At 55.0% G+C, this 15,507-nt stretch overlaps 8 protein-coding genes and 1 non-coding gene across 9 annotated transcripts; 4 read left to right on the top strand and 5 right to left on the bottom strand.

Moving 5' to 3' along the window:
• The first annotated feature begins 2 nt into the window (after positions 1-2).
• DICSQDRAFT_t148 lies at positions 3-74 on the top strand. The gene has a single exon. It is a non-coding gene; the product is annotated as a tRNA-Glu (tRNA).
• Positions 75-702: 628 nt separating this feature from the next.
• DICSQDRAFT_162826 (NAD(P)-binding protein) lies at positions 703-2,003 on the bottom strand (the record flags this gene model as incomplete). Its single annotated transcript, XM_007368568.1, has 5 exons — positions 1,915-2,003; positions 1,666-1,865; positions 1,518-1,613; positions 1,122-1,464; positions 703-1,088 (listed from the first exon to the last, which is right to left on the bottom strand). The coding sequence occupies exons 1-5, from the start codon at positions 1,952-1,954 to the stop codon at positions 703-705; spliced, it is 1,065 nt and encodes a 354-aa protein (XP_007368630.1). The 5' UTR covers positions 1,955-2,003.
• A 472-nt stretch (positions 2,004-2,475) lies between these two features.
• Positions 2,476-4,712, top strand: DICSQDRAFT_139241 (uncharacterized protein). The gene is made up of 5 exons (XM_007368567.1): positions 2,476-2,825; positions 2,881-3,231; positions 3,282-3,515; positions 3,593-3,774; positions 3,868-4,712. Exons 1-5 carry the CDS (start codon positions 2,562-2,564, stop codon positions 4,670-4,672), a joined length of 1,836 nt encoding a protein of 611 aa, XP_007368629.1. The 5' UTR covers positions 2,476-2,561; the 3' UTR covers positions 4,673-4,712.
• Positions 4,713-5,239: 527 nt separating this feature from the next.
• Positions 5,240-6,071, bottom strand: DICSQDRAFT_182430 (uncharacterized protein). The gene is made up of 3 exons (XM_007368566.1): positions 5,942-6,071; positions 5,312-5,888; positions 5,240-5,255 (listed from the first exon to the last, which is right to left on the bottom strand). Exon 2 carries the CDS (start codon positions 5,835-5,837, stop codon positions 5,322-5,324), a length of 516 nt encoding a protein of 171 aa, XP_007368628.1. The 5' UTR covers positions 5,838-5,888; positions 5,942-6,071; the 3' UTR covers positions 5,240-5,255; positions 5,312-5,321.
• Positions 6,072-6,884: 813 nt separating this feature from the next.
• DICSQDRAFT_90421 (kinase-like protein) lies at positions 6,885-8,124 on the bottom strand. The gene is made up of 2 exons (XM_007368565.1): positions 8,038-8,124; positions 6,885-7,991 (listed from the first exon to the last, which is right to left on the bottom strand). The coding sequence occupies exons 1-2, from the start codon at positions 8,076-8,078 to the stop codon at positions 7,046-7,048; spliced, it is 987 nt and encodes a 328-aa protein (XP_007368627.1). The 5' UTR covers positions 8,079-8,124; the 3' UTR covers positions 6,885-7,045.
• Positions 8,125-8,554: 430 nt separating this feature from the next.
• On the top strand, positions 8,555-10,055 carry DICSQDRAFT_139237 (sirtuin). The gene is made up of 5 exons (XM_007368564.1): positions 8,555-8,742; positions 8,804-8,886; positions 8,942-9,364; positions 9,416-9,545; positions 9,602-10,055. Exons 1-5 carry the CDS (start codon positions 8,572-8,574, stop codon positions 9,779-9,781), a joined length of 987 nt encoding a protein of 328 aa, XP_007368626.1. The 5' UTR covers positions 8,555-8,571; the 3' UTR covers positions 9,782-10,055.
• A 545-nt stretch (positions 10,056-10,600) lies between these two features.
• DICSQDRAFT_109921 (CRAL/TRIO domain-containing protein) lies at positions 10,601-12,160 on the bottom strand. The gene is made up of 6 exons (XM_007368563.1): positions 11,896-12,160; positions 11,813-11,832; positions 11,636-11,759; positions 11,420-11,580; positions 11,268-11,359; positions 10,601-11,207 (listed from the first exon to the last, which is right to left on the bottom strand). The coding sequence occupies exons 1-6, from the start codon at positions 12,097-12,099 to the stop codon at positions 10,750-10,752; spliced, it is 1,059 nt and encodes a 352-aa protein (XP_007368625.1). The 5' UTR covers positions 12,100-12,160; the 3' UTR covers positions 10,601-10,749.
• A 198-nt stretch (positions 12,161-12,358) lies between these two features.
• DICSQDRAFT_148974 (uncharacterized protein) lies at positions 12,359-12,822 on the top strand (the record flags this gene model as incomplete). The annotated part of the gene is made up of 4 exons (XM_007368562.1): positions 12,359-12,444; positions 12,506-12,543; positions 12,612-12,680; positions 12,737-12,822. The coding sequence occupies 4 exons, from the start codon at positions 12,359-12,361 to the stop codon at positions 12,820-12,822; spliced, it is 279 nt and encodes a 92-aa protein (XP_007368624.1).
• A 419-nt stretch (positions 12,823-13,241) lies between these two features.
• Positions 13,242-15,467, bottom strand: DICSQDRAFT_172797 (uncharacterized protein; the record flags this gene model as incomplete). The annotated part of the gene is made up of 5 exons (XM_007368561.1): positions 13,242-13,330; positions 13,388-13,801; positions 13,872-14,981; positions 15,056-15,115; positions 15,176-15,467. The coding sequence occupies 5 exons, from the start codon at positions 15,465-15,467 to the stop codon at positions 13,242-13,244; spliced, it is 1,965 nt and encodes a 654-aa protein (XP_007368623.1).
• Between the last annotated feature and the right edge of the window lie 40 nt (positions 15,468-15,507).

Genomic DNA, 15,507 nt, shown 5'->3' with positions numbered 1-15,507 from the left:
TATCCGATATGGTGTAGTGGCTAACATTATCGCCTCTCACGCGATAGCCCGGGGTTCGATTCCCCGTGTCGGAATCGTTTTTACTTTGCGTAGCTCCGGCAGCTTCAAGTTAACCCCATTGCCGCTCATATACTTTTAGACTTCATGATTCTTTTAGTACGGGAGCCAATCTGTATGTTGCTGGTCTTCAAGCTCAACGGCGTTGGTAGGGCGAGAGTCTCGATCAAATTTAAGTCCAAGTGGACTGTGGCATGATCCTGTTGTGGTTTACGGCGAGGTTCAGCAGTTCTCATTTGCGACATATGCTATCAGTTAGTATCCTTCCACAACAGACAAGTGGATGGTTGTGTGCTCGCTTTTCGGAGTGAGGGAGCCGTTCTCAAGATCATGTATTGTTGACGTCGTTGTGAGACAGAGTCATAAGTATGTCAAATATACGGGAAGACTACGAGTGGTCTACCATGGGGGTGAGGTTTACACAAAGGAAAGCCGAATTAGGTCCATTTCACGTGCACGAAAGGACCTAACTTTGGCTCGCATTCAATGCTAGCGATCGGGCCTTAGAATCGATTGTGGCGCAGGGACGTATCCAGCGATCCAGTGACTGATCTGCGGCGGCGTGTGTTAGGAGGAACCTCAGGCACGCAGACACAGATGAGAAGGCATGGTTACATCCCAAAACGACCCATCCGTCAGGAACTTCTACTGCTTCTTGGCATACACCTCGAGCTCCGGCTTGATACTCGCCAGCATGTCCTCCGTCGAGTGCGTCGGCTTCCACCCGAGGGCCCGTGCCCGGTCCGCTCGAGCACGCGAATTCGTCCCATGGTAGTACCCGAACCACTCGTTCCCGAAGTACTTGAGGATCTCCTCGTGCGAGAAGGGCGTTGGGTCGGGGCTGTCCGCGAGCCCGAGCTCGTACATAGCACGCCCGATCGCGAGACTGATGTCGAGCCAGCGGTGCTCGCCAGACTCGCCAAAGTAGAGACCTTCCCAGCCGTGCCCGGTCGTGTCGGGGTGGTGGAGAATGCTGTCGAGGAGGACGATGTACATGTCTGCGACTGTGAACAGGGTCCCTCTTGATAATCCTGTTATCGTCATGAATGTAAGATATCACTCACTGTCGTCGATATGCACACTTGGCCACAGGGATAGACCCTTGCCGATGACGCCCGCGCGCTTGCGCGCGAGAGAAGAGCGGATGAGGAGAGGAATCTGCATAGAGTACGGGTTGGAGATGCCCGCTTCGACGAGCGGGTGCGCTGCGATGCCGTATACGGTCGAGGGAAGAACGATGTGCGTTCGCGCGTATCCTTCCTCATCAGCACCAATGACGAGCAGGTCGACGTTGCGGTGGAATGCTGTTGGAGGAATGGACTTGATTTGCTCGATGTTGAGGTCGCTATAGATGGTCTCTGTCGCATATTCGCCCCGCGCATTGTCGGTGAGAAGACCCGTTCCCGACTGAGCAGATCCCGTGAGCGCTGGTTCCGAAGGTAAAGACATTGGTTTCTTACAGTGTGAATGAGAATCGGCAGATCTCCGGTTGTGTCGTGTCTTCTCTTGAGGCCCCTCAATATGGCTTTGTTCAGAGGCTCATCATCGGAGTCAGCCTGGAAGATCGTAGTCAACTAGACGCCAAGGGGAGCGACAGAGCTTCCATACGATATGAAGGATGACGTGATTTGCTGCTACAGCCTCTTCGATCCTATCGTGTTCCGCGTGAGATGCGATCAAAGTCTTCACGCCGAACTTGGACTCGAGAATCCGAGCTTTCTCGGAGTTGCGCACAAGAGCGGTGATGTCAAAGGTATTGGCATCAGGATGGTTCAAAAGGCGATTCAGAAGGGTGCCTCCGATGTAACCTGCAAAGGAGGTGAATAAGGTGTGGCTTGGTCATGTCGGAGTCCATACCTGTCACCCCGGTAATGAAGATGGGTATTCTGCCAGTCATTCTGGACGGGAAGGAGATCGATACTCTACAAAGAGTGCGCTGTGGGAACTGCTGTGATGCCGTGGGGAAGGTACCTAGTAGTACTGACCAGAGTGCTAGCCGAACTTCGACTTCTTGAAGATATACTGGCAGCCCATTCCCCGCTTTCGGATAATGCAGAATATGACAAAGCATTGTCCTCTGAGCCTGACATGCCCAAATCCCACGATGATCGATTATCACCAGTTTAAGTCTGGACGACTCCTAGAGGTAACGCTGAGTAATCTTCGACGCTTGATAGAGCGAGCAGTAGTACGTGTGTTCACCTTGGACTGACTGCAATGCATACGGTCTAACTCGGAGAGATACTACTGACCTCGTCTCGGAAGATAACTTGAATCCGAACACAAGACACAGTCACGGACGCCTAATGAGGATTCATGTCACGTCCACGTGCCTCAATGTAACGCCGGCATCCGCCTTGTACTTACTTACGGACGAAGCCTGATTGATCTGCCAAGTGCATGCCAGTGATGGCTAGTACGCAATAAAGGTTGTCAACCAAAAACTCTCCCCCTCCCCCCTCCTTGTCCTTTGCTTGCCTTGGCCTTGCTAAGCTTTCCTTAGGATGGGCGGTCCCTCCGAGTCTGAGTTCAAGGAAGCAGAGTCGCCGCCGCTCTTGGGCCCCGCTCAGTCGTCAGAAGAGTCTCACATCGACGAGTCGGGGCTCGTGCCGCGGCAGCACGCTCCTGATAATGATGAAAGCAGGGCAGAGCAAGAGTCGACCATAGCAGGATGGCTCGTCTGGTCGTTTATTTTCGTTGCCGCGACACTCCTTTCTCTGGCTGGCCTACAATTCTGGCCCCGAATACGTCCGGATGGCATTCGAGCCGTATGTTCTTCTAGCACGAGCATCGTCGTATCTTGCTCCTTATGACAGTATTTAGGAGCCACAACAGCAATCGCTGGAACTGGAACGGGAGTCCTGGCTGTGCGCAGAGGACGTGAAGCTGTCCATGCTCCCGTACTCATGGCAGGACAACAACCCTCCAACTTATCGGGCACGTGCATCTCTGAAGGTTCCTGTTGCCTCAGAAACCCTCTCGTTCGTCAGCATGGACGACGGCGCCGGATGTGATGGCACTTTCCGGATATCACAAACGGCAGAGCCAGGCACCCAGGCGATTGTCGAGGTCACCGCTTCCTACTCGCAACCAGGAGCAGCCAGGGATGTACATGTGTGTCGCCTGCGCCGCAGGAGGAAAGACGTCGAGGACACATGGAGGCTGGGTATACAGGTCAGTCGCCTTGATACTCACACGAACACCAGCATCTCACTTCTGCAAAGACTCCAAACCCGGAAGATACGGCCGGCGGCTCAGCCGACAACAGACCGAGCGAACCATTACACGTCGACATCCATCTTCGTCTGCCTCGTTCATTTGCTGGCTCTGGCTTGCCACTCAGGATCAACGAGTTGCATACCGATTTGCCGCTCTACGATCATCACCTCGACACGCCGTCCTCGGTACACTTTAGCAAACTCAATATCTCCACAGTGTTGGCACAGATCCACTCGGAGGTATGTCAACCATCATCCTAGACTTTCTCTCACATTCTGAATCATCGATACCCTGACGTGCGGGTATCCTGCTGCAGTCCGTCTCTGGAGACAACATAACGTTACAGTCGGTATACGGTGATATCAGCGGAATGTACAATGCCTCGTCCGCATTGCTTGCCCGATCAGAAGAGGGTCTCGTTAATATCACAGCCCTCCTACAATACGACAACTCGTCAGCGGCGGCAGCCACAACTCTCAACATATCCACATCGACCGGGTGAGTTCCAAACAGCTCTTTCTCCCTTTTTGTCATAAAACTTTGCGATCGTGATCTAACGTGCCCTTTCCCGCCTGCCCCCCGTGGACGTAGACCTGTCTTCAGCGAGATCGCGCTGCACTCCACCACCACAAACACAACGCACAGCAAGTTCGACGTCGTCGCAAATACCGGACACGCCTCCATCAACCTTACCTTTATCGCCTCGCCTGTTAACTCTGTTCTCAACGTATCTGCCGAGATCGCGGACCCCGACGGCGACTGGATCTCTGACTTCGGGTGCCACAGCTGGAAACCGGAATATTGGGACCTCGAATGGGACCTGGACCCAGTCCTACCGTCGCGCGTGACGGTGCAGCTGCACGAGAACTTCGAAGGGATGGTCGACCTCGAGATGCACGCGCCGACCGTCTTCAGACCACAGATCGTTTTCGGCATCGCGGGCGCCCCGAACGCCGAGGAACAGGGCGATGGTGACGATGAGGAACAGGGCGACAGTAACGATGAGGAACAGGGTGACGGTGACGATGAGGAACAGGGAGACGATGACGATGAGAAACAGGACGATGATAACCATGGTGAACAGGGCGACGGTGACGATGCGGCACAGCGCGACGGCGCCCATACAGCACAGCGCGACGGTGACGATGAGAATGAAGAGCAGGACCCGAATCCTCTCACGAAGATCATCGTGAGGGCAGAAGAGGCTGCTGCGGCGTGGCACTGCTTGGCATGCGAACGCATACGCCGAATCGATGCGGAGCGTAGTAGACCCGATGGAAGAGCTACAGTGGGGGGCGTTTCATGGGGCAAGGACAAGGTGGCAATCTCGGATCTGGAGAAGCGGGGCAAGGTTGTCGTAAGGACTGTGGATTCGCCGATCACACTGCTTGTTTAATTTTGTCCCCACACTCGTTTATCATAGAACTCGTTTTCAGTGACAGCCAGGATGTCATCCTCTGTGAGGGCTACTTCGTCTATAATACTGACAGTAGCGTTTCGTTTTCATCTCTGAGGCTCTTGATGTTGCCCTACTAGGGACTAGACGTCTTTTCGCCGCTATACACCTATGTGCGTCCGCGACAAATCATGATGCTCCCCACAGTGCAGCTAATTACTGTTGTTGCAGACGGAGAGGCCTAGTCTGCTGACCCTTTTCGCTCGACTTTGTCGTCACTATATGCCTCATGATGTCTTACGTAGATAGTGAGGACCTCAGCCTGGGACGGCGAAACCAGACGGCATAGAACAAAGGCGGCTTTGAGGATGGATTCCAACGGAATATGGACTCGGGACTAACGCCATTCGTTACGCCAGACGAATCGATTCAAAATCCGGACATCTATGCAAGACCTTTCTGACACGCCCCTACGTACGTCCTTCTCTGCCCCTTTGAAAGCGCTCTACTACTGACAATCAGACAACGTCGACTTCACCAAATCGCAATCAAGACCACACTGCGCATGGAGCATGGTGATGGGCTACAACGACAAATTCGTCAACATGAAGAAAGTAGAGGGGAAGGTAGTTTCCTTACATGGCTCCTCCTAGAAGAATGTCCCCTCAGCGTCCGCTAACATCAGGATCTGGGGGTTCGCCTTGGCGATTTCGTCCTTGATGGTGGCGACTATGCTGTCAGACCCAGGAGCCATGTACCCGGCACGTATGAGGTCCTGGAGAACCACCTTGGTCCAGTAGCGGCAGCCGCTACCAGAAGCGTGGAGCATGTAGTGGTGGCGTTTGTTGCCGACAAGGAGATTGAGAACGGTATCGACGGTGGGCAGTGCATGCCCCGGGATGAAGTGGACATCTTGCTCGGCCAGGACCCGAGTGGTACCAGCCGAATGCGTCCAGTTGCGCGAAATGACATGCATTCTGGTCAGACCAGTCGTGGTCACGAGGCCAACGGAGTTGAGCCCGATGGACAACGGGCTGTTCGAGCTGTCATCGAGCACCAAGAGGATGCGGAAGTGCGCCATCGGGACCGACTGGGTGGAAGTCTCGCCACTGGCACGCCCACCTAGTATCATATTGACGAGAATGCGAACGAAAAGAACAGGCATGGAGCCGTGTTTCGGGTCGTAGCTCTTGTCGGACAGGTTATCGTCCTTCCTCTGTACGGAAATCATTTCTTGGTCTGTGTGACAATAAACGCGTAAGTGCGCACCTGTCATCCAGGTAGGTTGACGAGCCCTGCGGGCAGCCAACTGTGCTTGAAGTTGCTCAGCAGTAGCCATTGCAGTAGGTACGGTAATAGAAAAGTCGCCTGTGAATAGGAGAGTGTGTGAAGAGGGAATGGGCAGGTGGGTACAGGATGAGTTGGTCGGATTGGAGTGCTCTAAAATACTCGAGTGGGCTCGCAAGTGCGCAGCTTTCTCTGCGGTTTCCTACAACGGAAAGAGACCATCTCGTAGTGACGCTTTCTCTGCGGTCGCCGACAACGGAAAGAGACTGGCCGCTTGGAGTGACTCTAGTCGCCCGTTCATGGCAGCCTAATCCGGATACACGGGATTGATGATCTTCCAGCAAGAAGTCCGAGCGGTGGATATTTCATCACAGATTGAGTAAGAAGTTCTACGACAAGGGCACCTTTTCCGTATCCGTGCCCTCTGACTCAGAGTGAGATGCCGCTCAGGATCGTTCAGGGCGCCGCCCATACACCGCTCGCTTCTCCGTGACTCGGAAACAGTAATTTTTCATTCTAGGCCCCAAACGTTTCTGTTCCCTGGGTTGATTTTCGCGAGGCCGCTCGTGGCATGATGTGTGACATGAACCAATAGAGTATCCTAGGACAAGGGTGTCCCTCCCACGGGCATCTGAGTCTAGCTGCTGGCACAACACGGTACACATCTTCTCCATGCTTCTGAAACGCTACGGGCTCCTGCCATAACCTAGTATGTGTTTTTGCGGGGCGGTCCGCATCGCAACCGTGTACATCCTAGGACCAGGGCGCTGTTTCCAATACACATCCGAAGACTAAGTACGCCGCTCGGAACATCTCAGAACATCACTCCATGTCCTCTATACGGGCTCGAGGGATCGATGACGGACTATGCCATTTACAGAAGACATTTTGAAATCGCCCCATCCATCGACAGTGGGTGTGATATGGCCAGGCTCTCACAGTTAGCTCCGAAGATCTGCGATTGTCCATAGGTACTCGAAAGTTTGGGAGTTTACGAGGCAAGCGTACAGGGGACATGTTGTGGGTAGTTGGAGTCAGGAAAGTTAGGTGACGGCGTAAACTAGTATTCAAAGGCTAAGGTAACAGCTACTCCACAGTGATGCCCAACTTCTCGAAATAGTCATCAGGAAAATCCATTTCTTGGGCCTTCTCATCGAAGTTGATTCCATTCGTATAACAAAATAGAATGAATAAGTAGTCGTCATAGTACCGTGAATAATCACCAGCAACAGCTGCCGCATTTGCAGCAAGGTCCTTCCAAGCGGGCACTTTGCGTAACCGATAGTCAGCCTCGACTGACACTGCAATGGCCGCGTACTCGAACCATGGTGGGTACACCCCAGCGACACCCCAGTCGATGAGCCACGGGGTCCCATTTTTGTCAACCAGAATGTTTCGGGGGTGTATGTCCATGTGGCAGAGAACGAGTGGATGGGTGGCGTCGAACTTGGGACATGATATCACCCCCCCGAACCCCATGTGGTTGTATATCCTGACGCGGGAGCGCTGGCGATCGAACCAGTCAGCCATCTCCTGGTAGGAACCGAAAGGTCCAGCTTGGTCTTCGCTGAAGAAAGAGCCCCTGCATTTGACAGGAATGCCGTCAGGATGCAGGGGACCAGGGATTGGCGGGTTTGGGAGGCGGATACTACGGAGTTCTCGCACATAGCCCGCTAGGGCGTCGATAATGCTGCGCTTGCGCTCCTCAGTGAGCGTGTCCCAGAGTTCGAAAAGGGTGCTTCCGTCGATGTAGTCCATGATAATCCAGTAGTAGTCCCCGGATGCTTTGTGGTGCGGAAGGACGCGACGGACGGTGGGAACGGGGATCGAGGTGTTGTTGCGCACGAGCTGCATCGTGTACGCTTCGCTGGGTCCTTCCGATAGCTTGACGATAGCGTCCGGTGCGATGCACCATACTGGATAATAGAGGGATCCGTCCATGGATGGCATGTAACCAACGAGTTGTGCACGATCACGACGGACGCTGTCGATCAAGCGGTACAGTTCCTCGTCGGATAGACTGTCGACGGAGCTGCGAAGAATGAATATACCGTAAGTAAAGATGAGGGTTTGCTTACTGTGTCCGCTCAATGGTACTACTAATGTTCTCAATAACCATCACTATGCAAGGGTGGACGGTGGAGGTGAGGAGACGGTAACGATAACGAATATTAGGATTCGTGGCAAATGCAACAGAGCTAGCGACGGCCCGGGGGGGCCATCCTTGCAGGAGTTTGTTCTTGTTGATAAGTGGCTGTGCGCCGGGCCAACCTACTTACGAGGGAAGCCTCAAGTGACTATGCGCGCGCATGCTATAAACGTTACACAAAACGATAAGCCCCTACACAGCTATTTACGCACACCATCAGACCATGGAGTTCAACCCCCGAGGTAATCCAGCACGTTAGCCGTACCCTTTCGATTATCGGATGAGGCCATGCCGAGCTCAGCCTGGACTCGGACTTCGGATGTCACGCTGAACGTTGAACCCTGCTTCGGGCCGCCCATTTCGAGGTCCGGCTGTGTGTGTACAAAGTCGTGCAAAGGTCTATCGTTTTGTAAAGCTGGTTTCGCTTTCTCTCTTTCTCCCTCTCCTGATAGTGCATGACACCATGTCCGAAGTCCCGAACAAAGTGGCTGTCACTCAACCGTCAAATGACTTGGATGCATTCTGCATCATCCTAAAATCCAGCAAATGCCCCGGTATTCTCACCGGAGCCGGCCTGAGCGCGGCGTCTGGGATCACCACCTACCGTGGAACAAACGGGCAGTGGCTCACAACTGTCCGACTTTCCAATGCTATGTTATGTGCGCTGCACCCGTTACTCAGTTATCTGATTGCAGAATCCCATGGAAGTCGCCTCTCTCCAAGCTTTCCAAGACAATCCCGGCCGTGTCTGGGCTTATTATCACCCCAAACGCGATCAGCGCGTATCATTCCGTTGGCTTCAGGAGTCGACGTGCTGATCTATCACAATCCAGGTGCATGGAGGCTAAGCCGAACGCTGCACATTACGCGCTGGCATCGCTGTCTCTCCCGTCCATCCGCGCTCAAATCTTCCCCAATCTCGTACAGAAAGACAAGCCGCCACTATACGTTACGCAGAACTTCGACGGGCTATGTCGGCGAGCACTCGACGAGACGCTGGACAAAGCCTCCTCCCCCGAGGATCAACTCGATGCTGACGAGCGCAACGAGGTGCATGCACGTCTCGTCGAGATGCACGGGTCGTGCTATCGCTTTACGTGTACGCAGTGCAAGTGCGTGAAGACGACCGCGGAGACGCCTTTGGCACCCATCTTCAACGATCAGGCTGTGATCGAAAGGGCAAAGAATGGCGAGGAGCTCATCGCCGTGGAGCAACTTCCACGATGCGGGGGGCCGGAATGGTCGGGGTCGAACAGGTACAGCATTCATCGTATCTATCCCGTGGGGTTGAGCTGATGAATGAACAGGTACGGGCGTTGTGGCGGGCTGCTTCGCCCCGGTATTGTGTGGTTCGGGGAGATACCCGAGGGCCAGGGCGAGATTACGCGCATTCTCACGAAAGTGGACGTGCTCCTTGTTGTCGGGACAAGCTCTCTTGTACGTCGCTCGCTCGTTCCGTTACGGTCCTTCCTTCTGACTCCATCCCTTCGCAGGTCCACCCCGCAGCGACATACGCCACGACCGTCAAAAAGAACGGCGGCACGGTCGCCGTGTTCAACTTGGCGCCTTCGCAAGGCGATGACAAAGCGGATTTCGTCTTCTACGGTCCCTGTGAAGAGACGGTCCCGGCATTATTGGAGCGTGCCAGACAAACGGTTGTTGGCACGGAATGATTGTGTCGTATATGTATGTCGGGTTTGCTGGCTATATGCGTCATCTACAGCTCATCAGTAACATATCAGCTCAAGCACTATAGATATGAATAGAAACCTTGTCAATTGCTGTCCTAGTGTAAGACCCACTCCTCGTCCTGGTCTTACTCGGCACACTTCACATATTACGTACGCATACACTTATATAGCCGACGACCTATACCGTGCTCTTTAGCTCTGCTCACCACGGTATAGGTACGTATTCCCATAAACATGTATCTTAGCTCTGCTCACCACGGTATAGAATTCGTTCTAGTTTACATCCTCGGAGTCAGTGAGGAGGTTCCGTGAGCCTCCTTCCACCTAGTTGTCTTTGTGCAGAGGCTCTCCCTGCAATTAAATGTATGCCGTATCGTCTATGACGATGGTACTTATCGTTCACGGAATCGAACGTAGTCGCTGCAGATCGCTACAGAGATGCTCTGATACAAGTGCCGAACGAAACCTCCCGGAGGGACAGCTCACGTTCCCCGCTCAGGTCGACGCGCACGCGAAGCGCTGTGGCGACAGCGCCGTTCGAGTCTGAGACACGGACATGAGAATGTAATAGGCCAGCAGCGCAGAGATATGGCACAGAGGAAGTCGGCAATACTACGCTGTTCGTGGAACTGGTACAACTGCTTCAGTTCTGTCAAGTGGGCAACAGAGCACGGGAACGACTCACCACATATTAACATCATTAGCCCGTGAGTGGGACGTTGACCGCCCAGAATATAATGAGGCATAGTCGAGAACCATCGTCATACGCCCGAGAACGAACGTCCAGAAAGAATGTAGGCTCGACACATAATCATCAAGACTAGACTAACATCTAAGATACGTCTATTCAGCAAGAGGTGTGCCCGCGTCATCTAGCTCACATCTAGGAAGCCCAGTAGGCTTCGAATAAACCAAAAAGACACATGATCGCGCACCTCGAGACCCAACGTTCAGAGAGCAACCGCGGCAGCCGCTTCCCCGTTTTGCGTCTCAGCCTCATTCTCCTCGGCCGCTACGTCCGTTATCGGCGTGCCCACCGTCGCCTTCGTCCCCTCCTCTCCCTCCTTCGCCTTCGCCTCCAACTCGGCTTTACACTTCACATCCCACTCCCTAACGCCAACCTTGGCGCCCAGCTCCCTCCACGCCACCCACATCTTCTCCCTCCGCTCCGCACATAACCTGACTAGAGGCTCCCAGTACCGCTCGTGAACGTATTCGAAGTCCGCCTGGCCCCCCTCCCACTCGGCGAGGAGCTGCCCGGGGGCAAAGAGGCCCTCTCCGGTGCAGTCGGGGTTGAAGCGGAGCTTGGGGCGCGTGAGGGGGTCGATGAAGGGTGTGATGAACTTGAAGAAGGCGTTGACGAGGAAGGGGACGTTGGTGACGAGGGCGCGACCGAGGCGCTCCGGGTCTGAGCAATGGGTGAGCCCAAATTAGTCGTGAAGAGAATTTAGGGCCTTGGCGGACGCACAGTGTGTCTGGAGGATGTTGAGGACGAGGCGGGATTGAGTCAAAGAGGGGTTCTTTGCGCGGTCGGCAAAGTTCACCATTAAGGCTAATGTCCTGCGCGGGTACACAGATATGAGTAGGCTGAGCGTGAACGCGATGCGTTCAGAGACGTACTCGACACCTGGGCCCATCAACTCTGTTAGACGTTCTAGCGCCCAGACGACGAAGTGCACTTGGCGGATGCTCTCCTCGGTGTTCTGCCTGCTGGGGCGGAGGTAGAGGGCCGGCCGATTGTCGGTGTCGTAACCCCAGAGCACCATTTTGCCCGTCAATGCCTTGAGACAGACAGATATCGGAACCTGGTATGAATGCAAGTACGGGAGAACATACCTCAGGTTCTACGTGCGATGCGGTAATCACATCGTAGACACCGAACTCCCGCCTCCACTTTAGCGTACCCTCGAGCCGCTTGATTGCTGCCTGAGCACTGGCCCACTTAACGGCACGAAGGAACCTGGGCGATAGGCTGTGAGAATCGACTCGAGGCGTCCGCCACAGCTTCCATACCTCAGCAAGCATTCAGCGCTCTTGAAATTGAATATGTCACCATGTCAGCGGTTCCAGTATAGTCAGTGCCCTGGCGAACGCACCAACCAGAACTTCTCCTCCTCCGTAAGAGTCCCGTTCTCCACATCGGGAAGAACGTAGTCTTCCTTGTCGAAGTACTTGAGAACGTCATCGAACAGCTTCTGCTGCACGTCCGTAAGCTGAAGATTCGACGGGAGGGCGGCAGGATCGAACGGGATGTCCGGAGGCGGGCTGGCTTCGTATATTTTCTCGGTATCGGCGGTCATGGCTGCTCAAACAAAGGAGGGGCGTGTCAGCACAGCGGCGGATGTGGGTATGTTGAGTCCGAGCTAGCTGAGAGCGGGCGGCGGAAGAGAGCGGCGCTGGAATGCATCAGCCCATTCCGAACGGATCGGGCAACTCTCCCTGCACGTGCCCCCGCCGCCGTTGTCCGTTCCGCGACCCTAAGTACATAGTATCTGCTTGAACTACTTTTCACGCCTCTCTCTTCCTTCCTTGAAGCCGGCACCGCATGTATCCTCGGCCATGGCTGCAGCCAGAGAGACTCGCCTAAGAGTCATCGCGCTGTACAAGGAGCTACACCGTCTTGGCCGCGACTATCCTGATCCTGCGTATGTCTTTGGTCTCACGCGAGCAGGCAAACTTACAGGACTTAAATTGGCCGTCTTTCAGGTACAACTTCCACAAGAAGCTGCGTGGACTTTTTGAGAGTAAGTCTCTGCTTACCCTTCATAGCGTTGCTATACCGTGTATGAACGCGACTCCTGGGGTGGGACAGAGAACCGCAACTTGACCGATCCAGAGGAGATCGAGAAAGCTATTAAGATGGGAGAGTACATTCGCAATGGTGCGTCCTGTTCAGCTATTTTATCTGTACACTATTCCGTATCCTCGTTCCTTCAGAAACTCTCGCCTTATACTCTCTTCGCAAATATCGCCATCTGAAGCGGATGTATCCCAACCCATCCCCCACGGACCCGACACCATAGCACGAAGTCCTATGAACAACCCATTGCTTATGATTGTTATCCCGATAGTACGCTTGGTATGTATGATAAGGCAGTATTAGATGGTGGAGAGCCGAGAGCGGTGCGCCTTGACGATGCGTCGATCCACGTGAGATACCGAGGTACGTTCGTTAAGCTATGCTGTGTTGATGCAGCTATCACGTCGTTCTAGTTTTTGGTAGCTGACTTTGATATCATAGGACGCAGAGCATTGTATCATATGGCTTTCCCTTTTGTCAATCTGTAGTAGCCTTGGGCTCCACGTTGACCCGATGGTCTCGGGTTACCAATGAACAGGATGTTCATGACGCTAGCGAAACCGAAAGACGAATCATTCAAAGAAGTCATAAGTCGACAAGACCTTCGGGAAGAATAGCTGATATATCACCTCGGCTATGGCTCTACCAGTAGCCATCGTCGTCATCCAGAGAAGCCTGGCCATACTCCGGGAGCTCCTGCAGGTCCGGATCCTCCTTGAACGCATAGCGCACTATGATCCCGCAACTATCAGCGGTCTCAATCGTAATAAAGTCCAAAAGACACTCACGCAAGACATGCTCACCCGCATCGTACGCGTACCCAAAGAACGTCTCGTTGTGATACGCGTCCTTCGGCCAGTTATTCTCGTCATCGTCGTCCTCCATGCTGTCGTACTCATCGCCATCGTACTCCTCGTCATCTTCCATGTCGACATCCTCTTCTTCCAAGCCGTCGTTTTCACGCTCATGGTCTTCCGGGCATAGCTGCGCCCAGCGCGGAATGCGTGCATGCCGGTATCCGTGGGTGGAACCTAGGCGGTCCATGTAGTCGCATTCCGTAGTGGCGTAGAGGACGTCACGCTTCGCGTCCCAGCTGAGCGTGCACACGCTGTTATTTCCTGTGCTGAGCTCGTACACGACCGCCTGCGCACGGATGTCCCAGCATCGGACGCTCTGTGACTTGTCGCCCCCGGTGAAGAGCGCTGCAAGTGCGGCGTCAGCATATATGCGGACCCGAGCAAATGAAATGAAATACGTGGATAAAGGACGTACTCGGGATGCCATCTGGGTAGACGAGCTGAACCGAGGTGCAGAACTCGCTCAGCTTGCCCGAGTCAATCGTGATCACCGGGAGCGGATGGCGTACGTCATACAGCCGCGCATACCCATCCGCGCCCGCAGTCGCAAAGACGTTCGCGTCCCCTGCGCTCGTCGAGAACCCCTCGATGGCATTCCCCCCATGCCCCAAGTACCGTGCCACCTTCCTGCCGCCCTGCTCCAGGTCAATCGCGTAGCACCCGTACCGCCCCGCGGAGTTCCGCCCGTTCTCCCCGACGAGCATATGCCCGCTCGGGTCGTGCAGGTGCCAGCTGTCCGGGGCGAAGGTCTCGTCCCCTGCTCCCGCGAACTTGACGGTCGTGGTTGGGGTGGTCCCAGTGGACCGCTCGATCTCCCCGTTGTCGTTGTCGCGCCACGAGTCGTCGGAGTACTTGCCCCTCCCTACACGCCTCCCGCCCTTGTGCGTCGGGAGCTCGTCGATGTTCCAGAGCGCGAACCCACCCTTGCCGGCGCGCACGACGCGGCCGTTCGGCAGGACAGCGAGGGGGCCGCGGTACCGGTCGCTGTCGAGCGTGTGGACGTTGTTGCCCTGTGTGGGGCTCCAGCCCTCAAACTCAACGCCCCCGGACTGGCCCCAGCAAAAGGACTTGATGCGGTGCGAGTCAGCGACGAGGGCGAGCTTGCGTGGGGTGTCCAGTGCGATCTGGTAAGCGACCTCGGACAGGCCAGGGTCGATGTTCATGCAGCGCCAGTCTAGGCTCTGAGACGAGCGCGCACCGGCAGGCCCGCCCCCTTGCTCAGCGCTGCCTTCGTCGAGGAGGTAGAGCGAGAGGACGGGGTCGCGATTCTTCCAGCCGCCTTTGCCTGCAATGGCGAGGACGGAAGAGTCGGATGCGATTGCTGCGTTGACGGGGCACGGGATGCTGTATGAGGCGACCTCACAGCGCGCTTGGTAGATCGTGCGCGCGAGTGGAGTCGCGTCTGTGGCTGAGGGCCTCACGTTATCGCGGAAGCGCGAGAGGCGGGTGGACTTGGGGTGAGGGGGTTGTGACTTAGTCCATGGGGGAGGAACGAACTCTTCACGCTGGGTTGCAGACAAGGGGCCTAGTGAGCGGTGGTTGTCAGACGGCGCGTTGTATACGCTTGGATCATGTGTGGTCATGAGCTAGGTACTTCACCTGCACCGTTCACTCGCATGCTGTCAATGATCCTCAGGAGCTCGATGGCGGGACCTGCGCCTGATAAAGTGTACACGAGATTGGTGTGAGAAGACGTACGGGTATATCTGCGCCACGCACCAAAGCCAAAACGATGGAGGGGGTCCTTGATGGGCGGGGCGTCCGGTGTATGCGCGTACGACGGCAGGAAGTCAAAGTCACCATCGCCGTACGCCCAATTGATCGCGCTGTCGTAGATCGCTCCCGCCTTTTCGACTATCTCGGTGAGGTTGGGTGCTCCGCGCGTGTCTGCTTCGCGAACGACGGCAGCGACCTCTTTGAGCAGGTCGAGGTATGGGTCGTGTTTTCTAGGGTCGTTGTATTGTGCAATACGGTTTGCGAGGTGATCTAGTTGTTGGAGATATGAAGACATGCTGATGGGCAGGAATGAACGCGTGCGGCAGAGTCCAGAC

The sequence above is a fragment of the Dichomitus squalens genome, assembly GCF_000275845.1.
Source record: "Dichomitus squalens LYAD-421 SS1 unplaced genomic scaffold DICSQscaffold_37, whole genome shotgun sequence".
NCBI classification, from domain to species: Eukaryota; Fungi; Basidiomycota; class Agaricomycetes; order Polyporales; family Polyporaceae; genus Dichomitus; species Dichomitus squalens.
Note: the sequence above shows the minus strand (reverse complement) of the source record. Positions and strands in the feature narration are given on the sequence as shown.